Here is a 16,856-nt window from a genome sequence, read left to right as displayed (position 1 = left end):
TGTCCTTTTTTAATGATGTTTTTGATGTTAGCTGTCCATTTGAGATCTTGCGATATGATAGAACCTAGAAATTTGAAGGTTTCTACTGTTGATACTGTGTTGTCAAGTATTGTGAGAGGTGGAAGTATGGAAGGGTTTCTCCTAAAGTCTACCACCATTTCTACGGTTTTGAGTGTGTTCAGTTCCAGATTGTTTTGGTTGCACCACAAGGCTAGTCGTTCGACCTCTCGTCTATATGCGGATTCGTCATTGTCTCGAATGAGACCAATCACTGTTGTGTCATCTGCGAACTTCAGTAGCTTAACAGATGGATCATTGGAGATGCAGTCATTGGTATACAGAGAGAAAAGAAGTGGGGAGAGCACACAGCCTTGGGGGGGCCCTGTGCTAACTTACAGGTATTTGACGTGATCTTGCTTAGCTTCACCTGCTGCTTCCTGTTTGTTAGGAAACTTGTGATCCACTTACAAGTCTGTTCCGGTATCTGTAGCTGGTTTAGCTTAGTTAGAAGAATGTCTGGAATGATGGTATTGAATGCTGAACTAAAGTCTACAAAAAGGACCCTTGCATAGGTCTTTGGAGACTCAAGATGTTGTAGGATGTAGTGCAGAGCCATATTAACAGCATCATCTGTTGATCTATTTGCTCGGTATGCAAATTGCAAGGGGTCTAACAGCGGATCCGTGATGGTTTTCAGGTAGGAAAGCACTAGCCTTTCAAAGGTTTTCATGCCTACAGATGTTAGACCAACTGGTCTGTAGTCATTCAGTTCCTTGATGGTGGGCTTCCTTGGCACTGGGATGATGGTAGAGCGTTTGAAGCAAGAAGGAACATAACACATCTCTAGTGATTTATTGAAAATATGGGTGAAGATGGGGGCCAATTGGTCAGCACAGACTTTTAAGCAAGAAGGAGTTATCTTGTCTGGGCCTGGAGCTTTTCCTGGCTTTTGTCTATGAAATAGGTCCTGCACTTCTTTTTCTGTGATCACTAGGGGTTGTGAACCCAATGAAATGGGGTCAGTTGTAGGAGGCTTGGCTGTTGTTGGTGTGTCTGAGATGGGGGTTGTGGAGATAGGTGGCTGTAGTTTCCTTTCAAACCTGCAGTAAAACTGATTCAAGTCATCCGCCAGTTGTTGATTACCTTCAGCCTGGGAAGGAGGTTTGCCATAGCCGGTGATATTTTTAAGAGTTTTCCACATGTTTGCTGGTTCATTTGCTGAAAACTGATTCTTTAGCTTTTCAGAGTAGCTTCTTTTGCTGCTCTGATCTCCTTGTTAGTGCATTTCTGGCCTGATTGTACAGCATTTTATCACCTTTTCTGTAGGCTTCCTCTTTGGAATGTCGTAGCTGCTTAAGTTTAGGTGTAAACCAAGGTTTGTTGTTACTGTATATTCGCAAGTTCCTTGTAGGTACACATAGGTCTTCACAGAAGCTGACATATGATGTTACAGTATCTGTGAGTTCATCCAAGTCTGCAGAGGTATCTTTAAAAATATTCCAATCAGTGCAGTCAAAACATGCCTGTAGCTTTAATTTTGATTCCTCCGTCCAGGTCTTCACTGATTTAATTATTGGTTTTGTGGCTTTAAGTCTTTGCCTGTAAGCAGGTACAAGGTGAATCATGCAATGATCAGAGTGTCCTACAGCTGCACGTGGTAAAGACCGATAAGCATCTTTTAGTGTTGTGTAGCAATGGTCTAGAGTATTCTTGCCTCTGGTGGGACAATTGACATGCTGAAAGTATTTTGGTAGCTCTTTCCTTAAGTTTGCCTTGTTTAGATCTCCCAAAACAATGGCCAGTGAATCAGGGTGTTTGGCTTCAGCCTCCATGATTTGGTCAGCTAGAGTTCGTAATGCCTTGTTTACACAGGGATATAAACAGCAATTAGAAGAAATGAGGAAAATTCATGAGGCGAATAAATAAAATACTCAAAATGGGAGATGATTCAAGCTGGGACCAGAATTGAGCAGAATTAAGTTCATATGTTTGCAGCATTACAAAAAAAACAAAAAACAAGAAGCAACATGACCTCTTGCTTGCAGATTCGTTAGGAGGAATATGTTGATGGAAGCAAAGTTTTTGTACCTGAATGATAACCACATCTGTAAACATCAGTTTGGGAGAAGGGTATCTGATAAAATCGAATGTCCATTATATCTGAATTTACACATACACTCTATTTATATAATTTATGTCAAATTTGCATAGATTGCACAAAATATATTAATGTATTTCTGTAACTACTGGATAGTAGTTTTTAATCATCATGTAAATTATGTACAACAGGAGTTACAACTATCCTGAATGTACATCAAACAGTACAATACCTTGTAGGATCTTTAGTCTCTGAGAGAATCTCAAGGAGTTCATCATTGGATAAGAAGAAGAATCTAGGGAAGAACAGTCGTTTCTTTTCTAGATACTCATTTAGTCCCTTCAGAATTAATTCTAATAGCTCATTGCATTTCTTCAGTCGTTCCAGCATCTTTTCTATCATCACTACTGTAAGAACATGTTTGTCCTGAAAAAGACACATGTCATATCATATACCATTCATATCATACCATATATCTTATCATCATTATCTCAATTTAAAAACCGAGCAATGCCTTAAGTATTCTCTCTAAAACATTAAAACTAAAATGATTTGCCTCTATTTTCTCCCATTTTCCAGGATACTTTCATAACCGTCTGAAAGTTTTCTAAGATATTTTCTTGTGGTGTGTTTAACCCCTTTGTGAAACCGCTAGGTAGGCACTGAGACTGATTTGGCCAATTCTATTTTTCAATTTCTATGCTTTTTGTAAATATATTACATTTCCTTCCTTCCTTCCTTCCTTCCTTCCTTCCTTCCTTCCTCTGATTAAACCACAAGCAGATAAAATGGGATCTAAAGGTTCTCAACAATGAATACTGAAGAGTCAAAACCAAAATGTGAGGATTCACTGAACAGTGTCTAGAGATTCTGTATTCAGCATCATTTGACAGCCAAATATTGGGTGGAAACTTACAGCCTAAACATTTTCTCCACATTCCCAGACAACTGCAGCTTCTTTTTGGCTTCTCATTCTCTTAATTAAAACTGCTCACTTGACATGTATTCATCCATCTGCAGGTTGCTGCAATGGAGTCCTTGTTCTTCAGCTACTTCCCTGTAATTTTTTCCCCGTCTCTCATAGATACATACAGTCTCTGTGAGCAGATTCCCCCATACTTTCCCAGCACTTCATTTTCTTTGCATCTTCAATTTTTGTACGGTCAGGACCTTTCTTTACCAGATTGCTTTTTTCTTCAAGCTAGACGTGTATAAAGACGTGATGGCGAACCTATGGCGTGTGTGCCACAGCTGGCACACAAAGCCCTCTCTGCGGGCATGCGAGCGGTCGCCCAGCTCAGCTCCACTGCGCATGCGCCTTCCCCCGGCCAGCTTATTTTTGGGATGTGTAGGAGGCCGGGCCCATGTGGGAAATGGATGCGCATGCGCAGGGGGGTCGTGCGTATGCATGGGATTGGAGCCCAGGGTGTGCAGCATGCCTCCGCACAGCCCGTTTTTGGGCTCAGGAGGCTGCAGGGAGGCCTGCTAGGCCCAAAATAGGGGGCGGGGGGTCACGCACACATGCGCGAGGGAGTGGGAGGCTCACATGCGCATGCATGGGGGGGTCATGCGCACATATGCACGGGGAAACACATTGCATTATGGGTGCCAACACGCGTGCTTTCGGCACACGATGAGAAAAAGGTTAGCCATCACTGGTATAAAGGTTGGCCTTGTTCCACCATTCAGTTGGGGTTTGTTTGAGTTTCTTTCCAGGCAAAATCATTTTTTGAAATGTTTATTTCCACTTAAAACATTCTTTTAAAAGTCTACATAAAATGCCTTCACATTTTGATATTCTTCTTTTTCCCACTATGGGATTTTTGCATGCCTTGTCTAATGTATATCTCCTATGCATTTTGCCTAATGTATTGTACATGTTTTTGAAAGCAGTTGTTGGGACACGACAGCAGTTCTGACTTTTTACATATACAAATTTGCATTATAAAGTGGGAACAGGGAAACTTTTGGTCTTTATGAATGTTTGGGTTTACACTTGCATTTGGGAAACACAAATCAGTATGTATGTCAAAATATGAACTGAGCAAATATCTCCTCCAGACTATAACCTCTAGTGAGAAAAAAAATGTTTTTCAAAGAAAGCCACGTTAGCACCCTCAGGTGGCAATTTCATGCATCTAGGTTGTGTTTAGCTCAAATCACTATTATGCCGTCAAAATTTCATATGGAAACTTGGCATTTGGATATATCATTTCTTCCTATTTAGCCACTTGGACTATTATACCTCTGTTTATCATCTACGGCCTTGATGAAATTTGAAGATTAAATGAGACTGACGCGAATTATGGTATTTTCAAAATAAACTGGGCTGAAGATAGAAAAATAATTGCTCTAGTGTGCCATGATTAGCTGTTACATAAAGAAGCTATAAATTACCATAGGCTCTCATCCTTAGGGCTTTTTTTCTTAATACAATGTCTTCGATTTTTCTTCCCATGCAGAAAAAGATCACTCCTGTAGACCATTTGTTTATCAAAAATAGCAATGAAATCAAAGAACAATTTCATCCTCATTGATTTGAGCCACACGGAAAAAAAATTATTCAAATCTAGGGTAAAATACAGAGCAATCCAAAAGTGTGTTTACATTTTCTACCTGTCACTGTAAACCACAACTGCGAGTCAAAAAAATCAACACATGGCCCAAGATTTAATTTATGCTGAGAAGGAATACACAGTACCTATAAAATCAAATAATAATTTCTAAACGTATACTGCCATCTTCTGGGGGGAAATACAAAAGTGGTTTTTGTTCACCTGAAAATGTCAGAAGTACTAACTGGTACAGACAATTACATGAATACTCGACAAAAGCACTAGACTTCTATATTTCACAGCCGACCATGAGCACCCATTTGAAAATAAGCCATTTGGGATTACTTCAAAGAAAGCAGCATGGTATGGTGACTAATAGCCTAATCCTTACATATTTATCTAATTCAATTCAGTGACTTAGTCCAAGACAGTCATATGTGCTATTCAAAAAAGAACCAATTCTCTATTCAAAAATGTCAGGATGACAATTCTTTGCTTACTGTATACTTTATTTGAAGATTTAAAACAATTTGTTATAGCCTTTTTGTCTGCTTCTTATTCTCAGATTGCAGGAAATCAGGCCACCATTTTCAGCAGTTGTGTTTGGAAGGGAAAACAGTGGCCACAAAACACGGATACTCTTTCATCAGATAATGGTTACAGTTTAAGGATAATGAAGTCTAATAAAGGACAGCAGGGGTGACAGTACGATGAATTTTAAGTGGAGTGACAGATCGGTGTACCTAAATAAACAAAGAAATATCTGGATACTACACTGCACAAAGGCTGCTTATTTCCTTCTTTATTTTATTTACTTATTTCCCTTCAAAGCCTGTTACTCTTTGTTCAGTGTTCTACTGTGTTATCTCTAGGATGAAATTTTATTAAATTGTAATAAAAATATCCAAACAGATATATGCACCTTTTATGCAAAGCTATGCCTCCTTTTATTTTGCCCTTTTCTTTGGGGGGAAAAAGGGACATTCATTTCCCCTTTTTTATGTGTTTAATTTCATGATTGACAGAACATCTACAATAAAGATATGAACAAAACCATATCAATCTTAGGCTATAATTAATTGTTCCAAAGAGAATTGTAACTACCTGAATGGCATGTTTCATGACATCCTTCCAGGTTTTGTCCACAGTGGTGAATCGTCTACCTTCTTCAGGCATCTGAGCCATAATGTCTGGAGAACTAAAAATTGGCTCCAGATATAGCCAGGTAGCCTGAACTTTCAGCCACTCATCCAAGATTTCCTGAACCAACAACAGCTTTGACTCCCAGTCTCTATAGAGCAGAACAGAATGAACTGAGCATTAGATTGTAGAACATTTCTGGAGGTTTGGATGGAAAATAAGCTTAGGCAGATATAGCTCATATGGTTCCCAGAGAAGAAAAGTACCGATAATCCTATTCTCTCTTGATGTAAAGGGAATGGCCTTGAAGGAGAGGAGGAAGATCTGTAGCCAAAGCAAATCAGATCAAAGAAACGTGGGTCCCAGGCAGAGCTGTAACCTGAGAAATCAATGATAAAGGGAAGGAGGATGGAGGCACATTCAGTCTTGCAAGATTCTGTTACTATAGCTTTATAATAAAAGTTGTGCAGCCGTACATAATTTTGGTTTCCTAGTCTAATCTCCCTTGAAGGGGTTCCCTTGTTCCCAGAAAAGAAGTTCCTTTCATACAGCAAATCCTATGCATATAACTAGGATATAACTAGCATATAACTAGGTTATAACTATATCTATATATATATATATATATATATATATATATATATATATATATATATATATATATATCAGATAGATAGATAGATAGATAGATCATATAACTAGGATATAACTAGCATATAACTATAACTGGCTCAGGGATTATAAATGCTTCTTTGATGGAAGGGTTTTCCCGCCTTGAAGAGGCGGTGAGACCCCTCCTCAAGAAGCCTTCCCTGGACCCAGCTATTTTGGGAAATTATCGTCCAGTCTCCAACCTTCGCTTTGTGGCGAAGGTTGTAGAGAGTGTGGTTGCATGGCAGCTTCCCCGGCACCTGGAGGAAGCTGTCTATCTAGACCCGTTCCAGTCCGGCTTCCGACCCGGTTATAGCACAGAGACGGCTTTGGTCGCGTTGGTGGATGACCTCTGGAGGGCCAGGGACAGGGGTTGTTCCTCTGCCTTGGTCCTATTAGATCTCTCAGTGGCTTTCGATACCATCGACCATGGTATCCTGCTGCGCCGGTTGGAGGGACTGGGAGTGGGGGGCACCGTTTATCGGTGGTTCTCCTCCTATCTCTCTGACCGGTCATGAGCAGTGTTGACAGGGGGCAGAGGTGGCGCCTCGAGGCGCCTCACTTGTGGGGTGCCTCAGGGGTCGATTCTCTCGCCTACCCTGTTCAACATCTATATGAACCGCTGGGTGAGGTCATCAGTGGTTTCGGGTGAGTTATCATCTGTGCGCTGATGATACTCAGCTGTACTTTTCCACCCGGACCACCCCAGCAGCGGTGTCAGTGCTGTCCCGGTGCCTGGAAGCTATGCGGGTCTGGATGGGAGAAACAGACTCAAGCTCAATCCCTCAAGGCGGAGTGGCTGTGGATGCGGCATCCCGGTACAGTCAGCTGCATCCGCAGCTGACTGTTGAAGCGAGTTAGTGGCCCCAAAGGAGGTGGTTCGCAACTTGGGCGTCCTCCTGGATGGGCGGCTGTCTTTTGATGAACACCTGGCGGCCGTCTCCAGGAGGGCCTTTACCAAGTTCGCTTGGTTCGCCAGTTCGTCCCTTCCTTACAGCAAATCCTATGCATATAACTAGGATATAACTAGCATATAACTAGGATATAACTAGCATATAACTAGGATATAACTAGCATATAACTATAGAACACTGCACACCAGAACAACTAGACACAAGAACAGTTTTTTCCCCAAGGCCATCACTCTGCTAAACAAATAATTCCCTCAACACTGTCAAACTATTTACTAAATCTGCACTACTATTAATCTTCTCATCGTTCCCATCACCAATCTCTTTCCACTTATGACTGTATGACTGTAACTTTGTTGCTGGAAATCCTTATGATTTATATTGATATATTGACCATCAATTGTGTTGTAAATGTTGTACCTTGATGAACGTATCTTTTCTTTTATGTACACTGAGAGCATATCCACCAAGACAAATTCCTTGTGTGTCCAATCACACTTGGCCAATAAAAAATTCTATTCTATTTATAATTTCTACTTCCCCAGTCTATTACAGAATTCAGAGGACCTCAACCAAACAAATTGAATAATAACATAGTAAGATGCCTGCCCTCCTTCTCCCCTAGGCATCAAGATAAGCAAAGGTCCATTTTAAAAGGAGAGTTTTAGACTTTTAGAAAGTCATAAATAAGGAGATCCAGCATATTTCCATAGCAGCAGGTTTCATATATTTGCATTACTACCAAAAAGACTGGCCTTTTGGCCCATACCCTCGTGTGAGAGCAGCACCCTAAGCAGACTATCAATGTGCTACTGGAAGGCAGAAACATTTTGGCAAATTGAGCAACATGGTATATGCAGTACTAGGCAGGGAGCCATGTGTAGATTTGTACATTGGGGAAACAAAACAACCACTTCATAAATGCAAAGCACAACATAAGTGAACAAACCCATTAGGACTAGATTCAGCAATTCATCTGCATTTAAAAAACAAAGGCCCCTCTTTTGAAGACAGCAAAGTCCACATTTTGGACAGAGACTCATAATCAACAGGACCGCTATTCAATAATCTGTGGACTCAGTAAGAGTATGCTTTCACTCATATTACTACTGTGAAAGCCCAAACATGGGCATGTATCAGATTTACCTTCTGAACCAAGGAGTCCCAGGTTCTATTTTCAAAATACGTGATAAGACATAAATAAAAGATACAACCAATTAGCATAAACCTCTATCACAATGCACCCTGAATACTGCCAAAGGACAATTCAATTATTTAAAAGAAGCACTGTGTATGAGCTGGTCAATCTACATTCAGATCCCTAAAAGAGTTCTAAGAGCTAGCAAAAACTGTAATAATTGCATTCCTGGAGAGATAAATAGCACAGCAAAAAGAGCAGGAGCACAATAGTCCCCCGCCTTAGGCCAAGTCAAGTCACAGGCAAAAAGTAGAACATGACAAGAATTTTTTTAAAAACACAACCTCTCCCATCCTCTTGTTTATAACCTTTTGGAAAATATTTTGAATCTTGCCATGTTTTTCATCCCTGGAGATAACCAAAGTCCTATGAAATCAAAATGTCTCTACTGGCAAAGTAAAATATACTTGCAAAATGTATTATTTTCCCTACTCCATGTGTACAACCTACAATTTTCTTTTGCTCTTCAGAGCCCCATGAAGAAACAAACTGGCATGAAATGAATTTTAGGGAGAAAGTGTCAGCCGTCAAGATTGACTACACTAGAAAATCAAAGTAGTGTAGACTAAGGCTATTTTTATTGTAAAGTTACAGTAACAGAATCATGCAAGTTTAAATGAACCTCACCCTTCCCTCCTTTATGTTTATATATTTATTGTTTACATTTATACCCCGCCCTTCTCCGAAGACTCAGGGCGGCTTACAATGTATAGGGCAATAGTCTCATTCTATTTGTATATATTTACAAAGTCAACTTATTGCCCCCCCAACAATCTGGGTCCTCATTTTACCTACCTTATAAAGGATGGAAGGCTGAGTCAACCTTGGGCCGGGCTCGAACCTGCAGTAATTGCAGGCTTTGTGTTCTTAATAACAGGCCTTACCAGGCAGAGCTGTAACCTGAGAAATCAATGATAAAGGGAAGGAGGATGGAGGCACATTCAGTCTTGCAAGATTCTGTTACTATAGCTTTATAATAAAAGTTGTACAGCCGTACATATTTTGGTTTCCTAGTCTAATCTCCCTTGAAGGGGTTCCCTTGTTCCCAGAAAAGAAGTTCCTTTCATACAGCAAATCCTATGCATATAACTAGGCTATAACTAGCATATAACTAGGATATAACTAGCATATAACTAGGATATAACTAGCATATAACTAGGATATAACTAGCATATAACTAGGATATAACTAGCATATAACTAGGTTATAACTATATCTATATATATATATATATATATATATATATATATATATATATATATCAGATAGATAGATCATATAACTAGGTTATAACTATATCTATATATATATATATATATATATATATATATATATATATATATATATCTATATATATATCAGATAGATAGATAGATAGATAGATAGATAGATAGATAGATAGATAGATAGATAGATAGATAGATAGATAGATAGATAGATAGATAGATAGATAGATAGATAGATAGATAGATAGATAGATAGATAGATAGATAGATAGATAGATAGATAGATAGATAGATAGATAGATAGATAGATAGATAGATAGATAGATAGATAGATAGATAGATCATATAACTAGGATATAACTAGCATATAACTATAGAGCACTGCACACCAGAACAACTAGACACAAGAACAGTTTTTTCCCCAAGGCCATCACTCTGCTAAACAAATAATTCCCTCAACACTGTCAAACTATTTACTAAATCTGCACTACTATTAATCTTCTCATCGTTCCCATCACCAATCTCTTTCCACTTATGACTGTATGACTAACTTTGTTGCTGGAAATCCTTATGATTTATATTGATATATTGACCATCAATTGTATTGTAAATGTTGTACCTTGATGAACGTATCTTTTCTTTTATGTACACTGAGAGCATATGCACCAAGACAAATTCCTTGTGTGTCCAATCACACTTGGCCAATAAAAAATTCTATTCTATTCTATTCTATTCTATTTATAATTTCTACTTCCCCAGTCTATTACAGAATTCAGAGGACCTCAACCAAACAAATTGAATAATAACATAGTAAGATGCCTGCCCTCCTTCTCCCCTAGGCATCAAGATAAGCAAAAGGTCCATTTTAAAAGGAGAGTTTTAGACTTTTAGAAAGTCATAAATAAGGAGATCCAGCATATTTCCATAGCAGCAGGTTTCATATATTTGCATTACTACCAAAAAGACTGGCCTTTTGGCCCATACCCTCGTGTGAGAGCAGCACCCTAAGCAGACTATCAATGTGCTACTGGAAGGGCAGAAACATTTTGGCAAATTGAGCAAGATGGTATATGCAGTACTAGGCAGGGAGCCACATGTAGATTTGTACATGGGGAAACAAAACAACCACTTCATAAATGCAAAACACAACATAAGTGAACAAACCCATTAGGACTAGATTCAGCAATTCATCTGCATTTAAAAAACAAAGGCCCCTCTTTTGAAGACAGCAAAGTCCACATTTTGGACAGAGACTCATAATCAACAGGACCGCTATTCAATAATCTGTGGACTCAGTAAGAGTATGCTTTCACTCATATTACTACTGTGAAAGCCCAAACATGGGCATGTATCAGATTTACCTTCTGAACCAAGGAGTCCCAGGTTCTATTTTCAAAATACGTGATAAGACATAAATAAAAGATACAACCAATTAGCATAAACCTCTATCACAATGCACCCTGAATACTGCCAAAGGACAATTCAATTATTTAAAAGAAGCACTGTGTATGAGCTGGTCAATCTACATTCAGATCCCTAAAAGAGTTCTAAGAGCTAGCAAAAACTGTAATAATTGCATTCCTGGAGAGATAAATAGCACAGCAAAAAGAGCAGGAGCACAATAGTCCCCCGCCTTAGGCCAAGTCAAGTCACAGGCAAAAAGTAGAACATGACAAGAATTTTTTTAAAAACACAACCTCTCCCATCCTCTTGTTTATAACCTTTTGGAAAATATTTTGAATCTTGCCATGTTTTTCATCCCTGGAGATAACCAAAGTCCTATGAAATCAAAATGTCTCTACTGGCAAAGTAAAATATACTTGCAAAATGTATTATTTTCCCTACTCCATGTGTACAACCTACAATTTTCTTTTGCTCTTCAGAGCCCCATGAAGAAACAAACTGGCATGAAATGAATTTTAGGGAGAAAGTGTCAGCCGTCAAGATTGACTACACTAGAAAATCAAAGTAGTGTAGACTAAGGCTATTTTTATTGTAAAGTTACAGTAACAGAATCATGCAAGTTTAAATGAACCTCACCCTTCCCTCCTTTATGTTTATATATTTATTGTTTACATTTATACCCCGCCCTTCTCCGAAGACTCAGGGCGGCTTACAATGTATAGGGCAATAGTCTCATTCTATTTGTATATATTTACAAAGTCAACTTATTGCCCCCCCAACAATCTGGGTCCTCATTTTACCTACCTTATAAAGGATGGAAGGCTGAGTCAACCTTGGGCCGGGCTCGAACCTGCAGTAATTGCAGGCTTTGTGTTCTTAATAACAGGCCTTACCAGGCAGAGCTAAACCGGCCCTAAAATAGGGAGGAGTTTGTCTGAGACTGCTACAGTTCTGTCCCAGACTCAGTTTTCTTTTATTTGACTGTTGCGTTAATAGCAGTTCTTCCTCCTGTCCCTCAAGGCCATTCCCTTTACCCTCTACAGAAATAAGAATGAGCAAATATTTCTGCTCTTGCTTACAAGATTCCCACTCAACACATTAAATGACCCAACCTTTCTGCTTTCTCTGCTGAATGTTACATCAATAACTGACATTTTCCAATACATCGGCCTCTCATAGCTTGATAGCTAAACCAAGTTCACTTCAAATCTCTTAGGAATCATTTTACAATACCTCATTTTTTTCTCATAAGGTTTGATAAAAGGAGATCCTCTCATGGTCTGAGTTTTGACTATGTGGTCGTCCAGCAACATTTGAATGTCATCTACAGCTGATAAAATATAAGTCCCTGTTTCTCTGTAAGGAAGGAGAACAAATTCCACCCCATCCCATTCTGAAATCATTTTCACCATGGCCTTCTCAAGGGAATGTTCTTTGCTGGCTGTTTCACTAATGGTTTCAAATTTTTCTAAATATTGCTCGAGATGCATATCAATATAAGAAGAGACAGTTGAATCTTCAGAAGGTTTCAGAGGGTACCCGACTATATTTGACATGACCTCCCAATGACGATCTTGCAAACCAGGGTTGCAGATTACTTGAATCAATGGAATATGTTCCTTAAATTCTTCCACCTTTGTCTTGATCCTTGTTGTTAGAAATAAAGCATTTGGAGAGTCATGGAAGGTTCTTTCTAACTTATACAGTGCACGCCAAGTGTTTCCCGTGTCTTGATCAACTTGATCTGGATTCACTTTAGTGAATATTCCATCCATCCAGTTCCTATATTTGGTATTAAACTCTACTGTCATTTCATAAAGCTGAAGATAGGGTTTCAAAGTATCTTGAATTTTTTTACGCTGAGGGTACTGAGATGTCAGCCATCCGTAGGCTTCCTCTTCTGCATTAAACTGATCAATCTACAGAAATCACAAGGATTTTTATTAAGAAACAAACACATCATTGCTTTACTACAAATTTTAACCAGACAAAAGATTCCTTATGATTTTAGATTCAATTTTTCTGATTGTCCTTGTAGTCCTTAAAGGCAGAAGTACTAGAGTTAGATCAGTGTAACAGGAAGATATATCTAAAGGCTTAGCTGTCAACTTTTTTGTGATAAGCCACAGTGGCACAGTGGTTAGAATGCAGTACTGCAGGCTACTTCTGCTCATCACTGGCTGCCAGCAGTTTGGCAGATCGAATCTCACCAGGCTCAAGGTTGACTCAGCCTTCCATCCTTCTGAAGTGGGTAAAATGAAGACCCAGATTGTTGGGGACAATATGCTGACTCTGTCAACCATTTAGCGAGGGCTGTAAAGCACTATGAAGCTGTATATAAGTCTAATGCTATTGCTATAAGACTGAAGAAGATTACAGCAGTGGTAGTCAACCTGGTCCCTACTGCCCACTAGTGGGAGTTCCAGCTTTCATGGTGGGCGGTAGGAGTTTTGTCCAACACTGAAGCACTTTCATTTTTTTTAATTTAATTGACTTTTTTAAAAAATCATAGCATTATTTAAAAACATTTTCATTAGGTTTTCATAAAATTCCCCGTGACAATTTAAATTTCTGAAAATATACTATTTGTATCGCCCGCGCACAAATTTAGTTCACGTTACATAAGGAAATTAAATGGTGCTATAGTGTGACCGCAAACAAAAGAGCCTCATCCCAGAATAGCTTACGCATCTCCCCCCACACCATCCAGCTGTAACAGACAAGCAGAGCTGGTAGCCGGCACCTCCCCCCAACCCAATCCACGATGTGCGAGAGGCATGCGCAGACGATGATACACGGCGCATTACTGTGGAACCAGTGGGCGGTTAGAAAATTTTACTACTAACAGAGATACAAAAGTGGGCGGTAGGTATAAAAAGGTTGACTACCTCTGGGTTACAGGAAGAAACAGAATCTGAGAATATATATTGAAGGCCTTACTAACATATATATATACTGAAGGCCTTACTATTTAACAGATTAACAGAGTTGGAAGGGACCTTGTAGGTCTTCTACTTCAATCCCCACCCAAGCAGGAGACCCAACACCATTTCTGACAAATGGCAGTCCAGTCTCTCCTTGAAAGCTTCCAGTGATGAAGCTCCCACAACTTCTGAAGGCAAGCTGTTCCATTGGTTGATTGTTCTCACTCACTGTCAGAAAATTTCTCCTTATTTCTAGGTTGAATCTCTCTTTGATCAGTTTCCAGCCATTATTTCTTGTCTGGCCTTCGCGTGCTTTGCAAATAGCTTGATCCCCTTCTCTCTGTGGGAGCCCCTCAAATATTGGAACACTGCTAACAGGTCTCCCCTGGTCCTTCTCTTCACTAGATTAACCATGTCCAGTTTCTGCATGTTTTGGCCTCCAGTCCCCTAATCAACTTGGTTGCTCTTCTCTGCACTTCTTCTAGAGTCTCAATACATTTTTATAGTGTGGTGACCAAAACTGGATGCAGTATTCTAGGTGTGGTCTTATTAAGACTTTATAAAGTGGTATTAGTACCTCATGATCTTGACTGTATCCCTCTGTTAAGTGTATCATACAGCCAAAATGCGAAAGATTAAAGGCATCAGAGAAAGCAATTCAATAGTAAAGTTGAACAAATGATAAATGATTGCTTCACCACACTCTTCTGAGTTCACTCTGCGGTATGCCAAACTGTAACTTTCACAGATCACAGTGCTAGATAGTCAGTTGTAATCAAGAGCTTATATCTTAAGGTGCACAGGGCACTCCTATGGATTAAGATAATGAGAATCCCTGGCAAGAGAACCATCAACCATCAATCATGCTGAACTTCCAAAAACAGGGTAGAATTTTTTCCATTAAAAATAAGGACAATTCTTTTGTGGAACTATTGTGGTTAATTTTAAGGTGCTTCCACTACACTGCAAAACCCTTAAAAAGGTTTCTCTGTGCAATTAGCAATGCTAATAGAAACATTCTGTTTAACTTTAATAAGGTCAAGGAATAATTACATAAAACATTTTTAATTGGGGTAGACAGGTTTCATCTCAACACAGAGAGAAATAAAATCGTGATAACCCAATTGTTCACTGGAAAGCCACAGGCTTGAGATACAGAACAGCAGAGGTTCAAAAGCCAACATTTCTATAAAAAAAAAAAGTTTGGGAAAACCCCAGAGGGCATTTGTCAGCCTAGAATTAAGACAGCTGGACCAAGATACTCACTACAAAGCTGCTTTTTTATGTCCGCATAGTTTATAATGATTTATTTATCTATCTATTTATTAGATTTGTATTGCCACCTATTCGCTCATGGCGACTCAAGGCGGTTTTCAAATGTAAACAAAGCATATATATTCAGTCAGATCACTGATCAAATCAAATATTTTCAGGCTCTAAGATCTTCAAATATCCATCTTCTGAGATCCATTTACTGAATTTGTGTTGTTTGCTATGATAATATTGTGTTCCCTCACTAAATTAAGACAAAACAATTATAATGAAAACAGAAGACCTTACCTTATCAGCAGCTGCATCTAACTTGGTATTCAGGGCTTGGGCTTTTTTCAAATATCTATTGACCTCTTGAATGTCACCATAAGAATAAAATTCTTCAACTTGTTTGGCATAACTCTCCAATTCCTCCACAAATCTTTCACAGCGCATCTAAAAAAAAATCCAAATTCATAGATATAAACATAGATAAACTGAGGTAAACTGTTCAGCATTACCATGGTGCATAATGGTGCAACTTTGCCACTATTTACCATTTTCACTATTGTAATCAGCCAAGTGCCTGAAAATTAATCGGTTTAAATCTTCTCCCTGGCACCAATTGATACACAGTTTTTAAAGGATTAGGCTTAAATTCTAATAGGTAATACTAAAAACTGTGTATTGCTAAGCCTCAGGCTATAATTACAGGCAATCGTTTTGCCTAACATCCCTATTTGCATGACAGATGCGAATGCTAAATAAGCACTTCAGTGCAGATAAGGAATAACATCTGGATATACATTTTCATCTACAACAACATTACAGAGCTTGCCGAAATATGTAAATCTGTCTTGCTAGTCAAAGCAAATTCATTTTATTTCAGATATTTTGATATGGCCTATGTCATATACCTATCTGTTCAACACAGTAAACTCTTCATTATCACTTCTCCAGAGCAGGTAATAGCTATCCATTATTTTTAAAATGAGAGCTGCTGTATGCAGATTTGACTATCTCAGCAAACTATTCAAAGTAAAAAAAGAACACTAACTTTAAGTCCTTCTTGAAACTGTTCAGTTTTTTCTTTAATGATCTTTCTATGTTCTTCGAAAATCTCCCCCATCCGTCCATACCACTGAAAGACACTATTGTTTAGTCGAATATCAACTGGTGAAAAGTTTGCACATTCTATCAGGAAGGCCAGGGAATTTTTGACATCAACTAATTTTTGTTCCATTTCCAGCATGTCAACTTGTTCCACTTTCTCGATATATGCCTGTTTGGGAAGAAACATTAAACAAACTGGAATCATTTCTGAACACAGAGCAGGGTTTGCATACTAACATTCATTAAAATCAGATCATACAAGTTCAATGTCCTATGTATCAGATTGGTATTTTATTTGGAGATAGCATTCATGAGCCTACCAGAGTACTCACTGAATGGACTATGTCACAAGCCTATACGGTAGTTCTCAACTGATACAGTAGCA

General features: G+C 38.8%; 1 protein-coding gene across 1 annotated transcript in view; it reads right to left on the bottom strand.

Moving 5' to 3' along the window:
- DNAH7 (dynein axonemal heavy chain 7) overlaps positions 1-16,856 on the bottom strand; it is a 189,113-nt gene that overhangs the window by 129,125 nt on the left and 43,132 nt on the right. Inside the window, exons 15-19 of the mRNA XM_058188377.1 lie at positions 16,416-16,640; positions 15,668-15,814; positions 12,417-13,102; positions 5,758-5,944; positions 2,331-2,524 (exon numbers count right to left, since the gene is read on the bottom strand). Of these exons, the coding sequence (XP_058044360.1) occupies positions 2,331-2,524; positions 5,758-5,944; positions 12,417-13,102; positions 15,668-15,814; positions 16,416-16,640 (1,439 nt within the window). The remainder of the gene's footprint in view (positions 1-2,330; positions 2,525-5,757; positions 5,945-12,416; positions 13,103-15,667; positions 15,815-16,415; positions 16,641-16,856) is intronic.

Source organism: Ahaetulla prasina, chromosome 1, assembly GCF_028640845.1.
Source record: "Ahaetulla prasina isolate Xishuangbanna chromosome 1, ASM2864084v1, whole genome shotgun sequence".
NCBI lineage: Eukaryota > Metazoa > Chordata > Lepidosauria > Squamata > Colubridae > Ahaetulla > Ahaetulla prasina.
The sequence above is the reverse complement of the archived record's forward strand: the minus strand, read 5'-3'. Positions and strand labels throughout refer to the sequence as shown.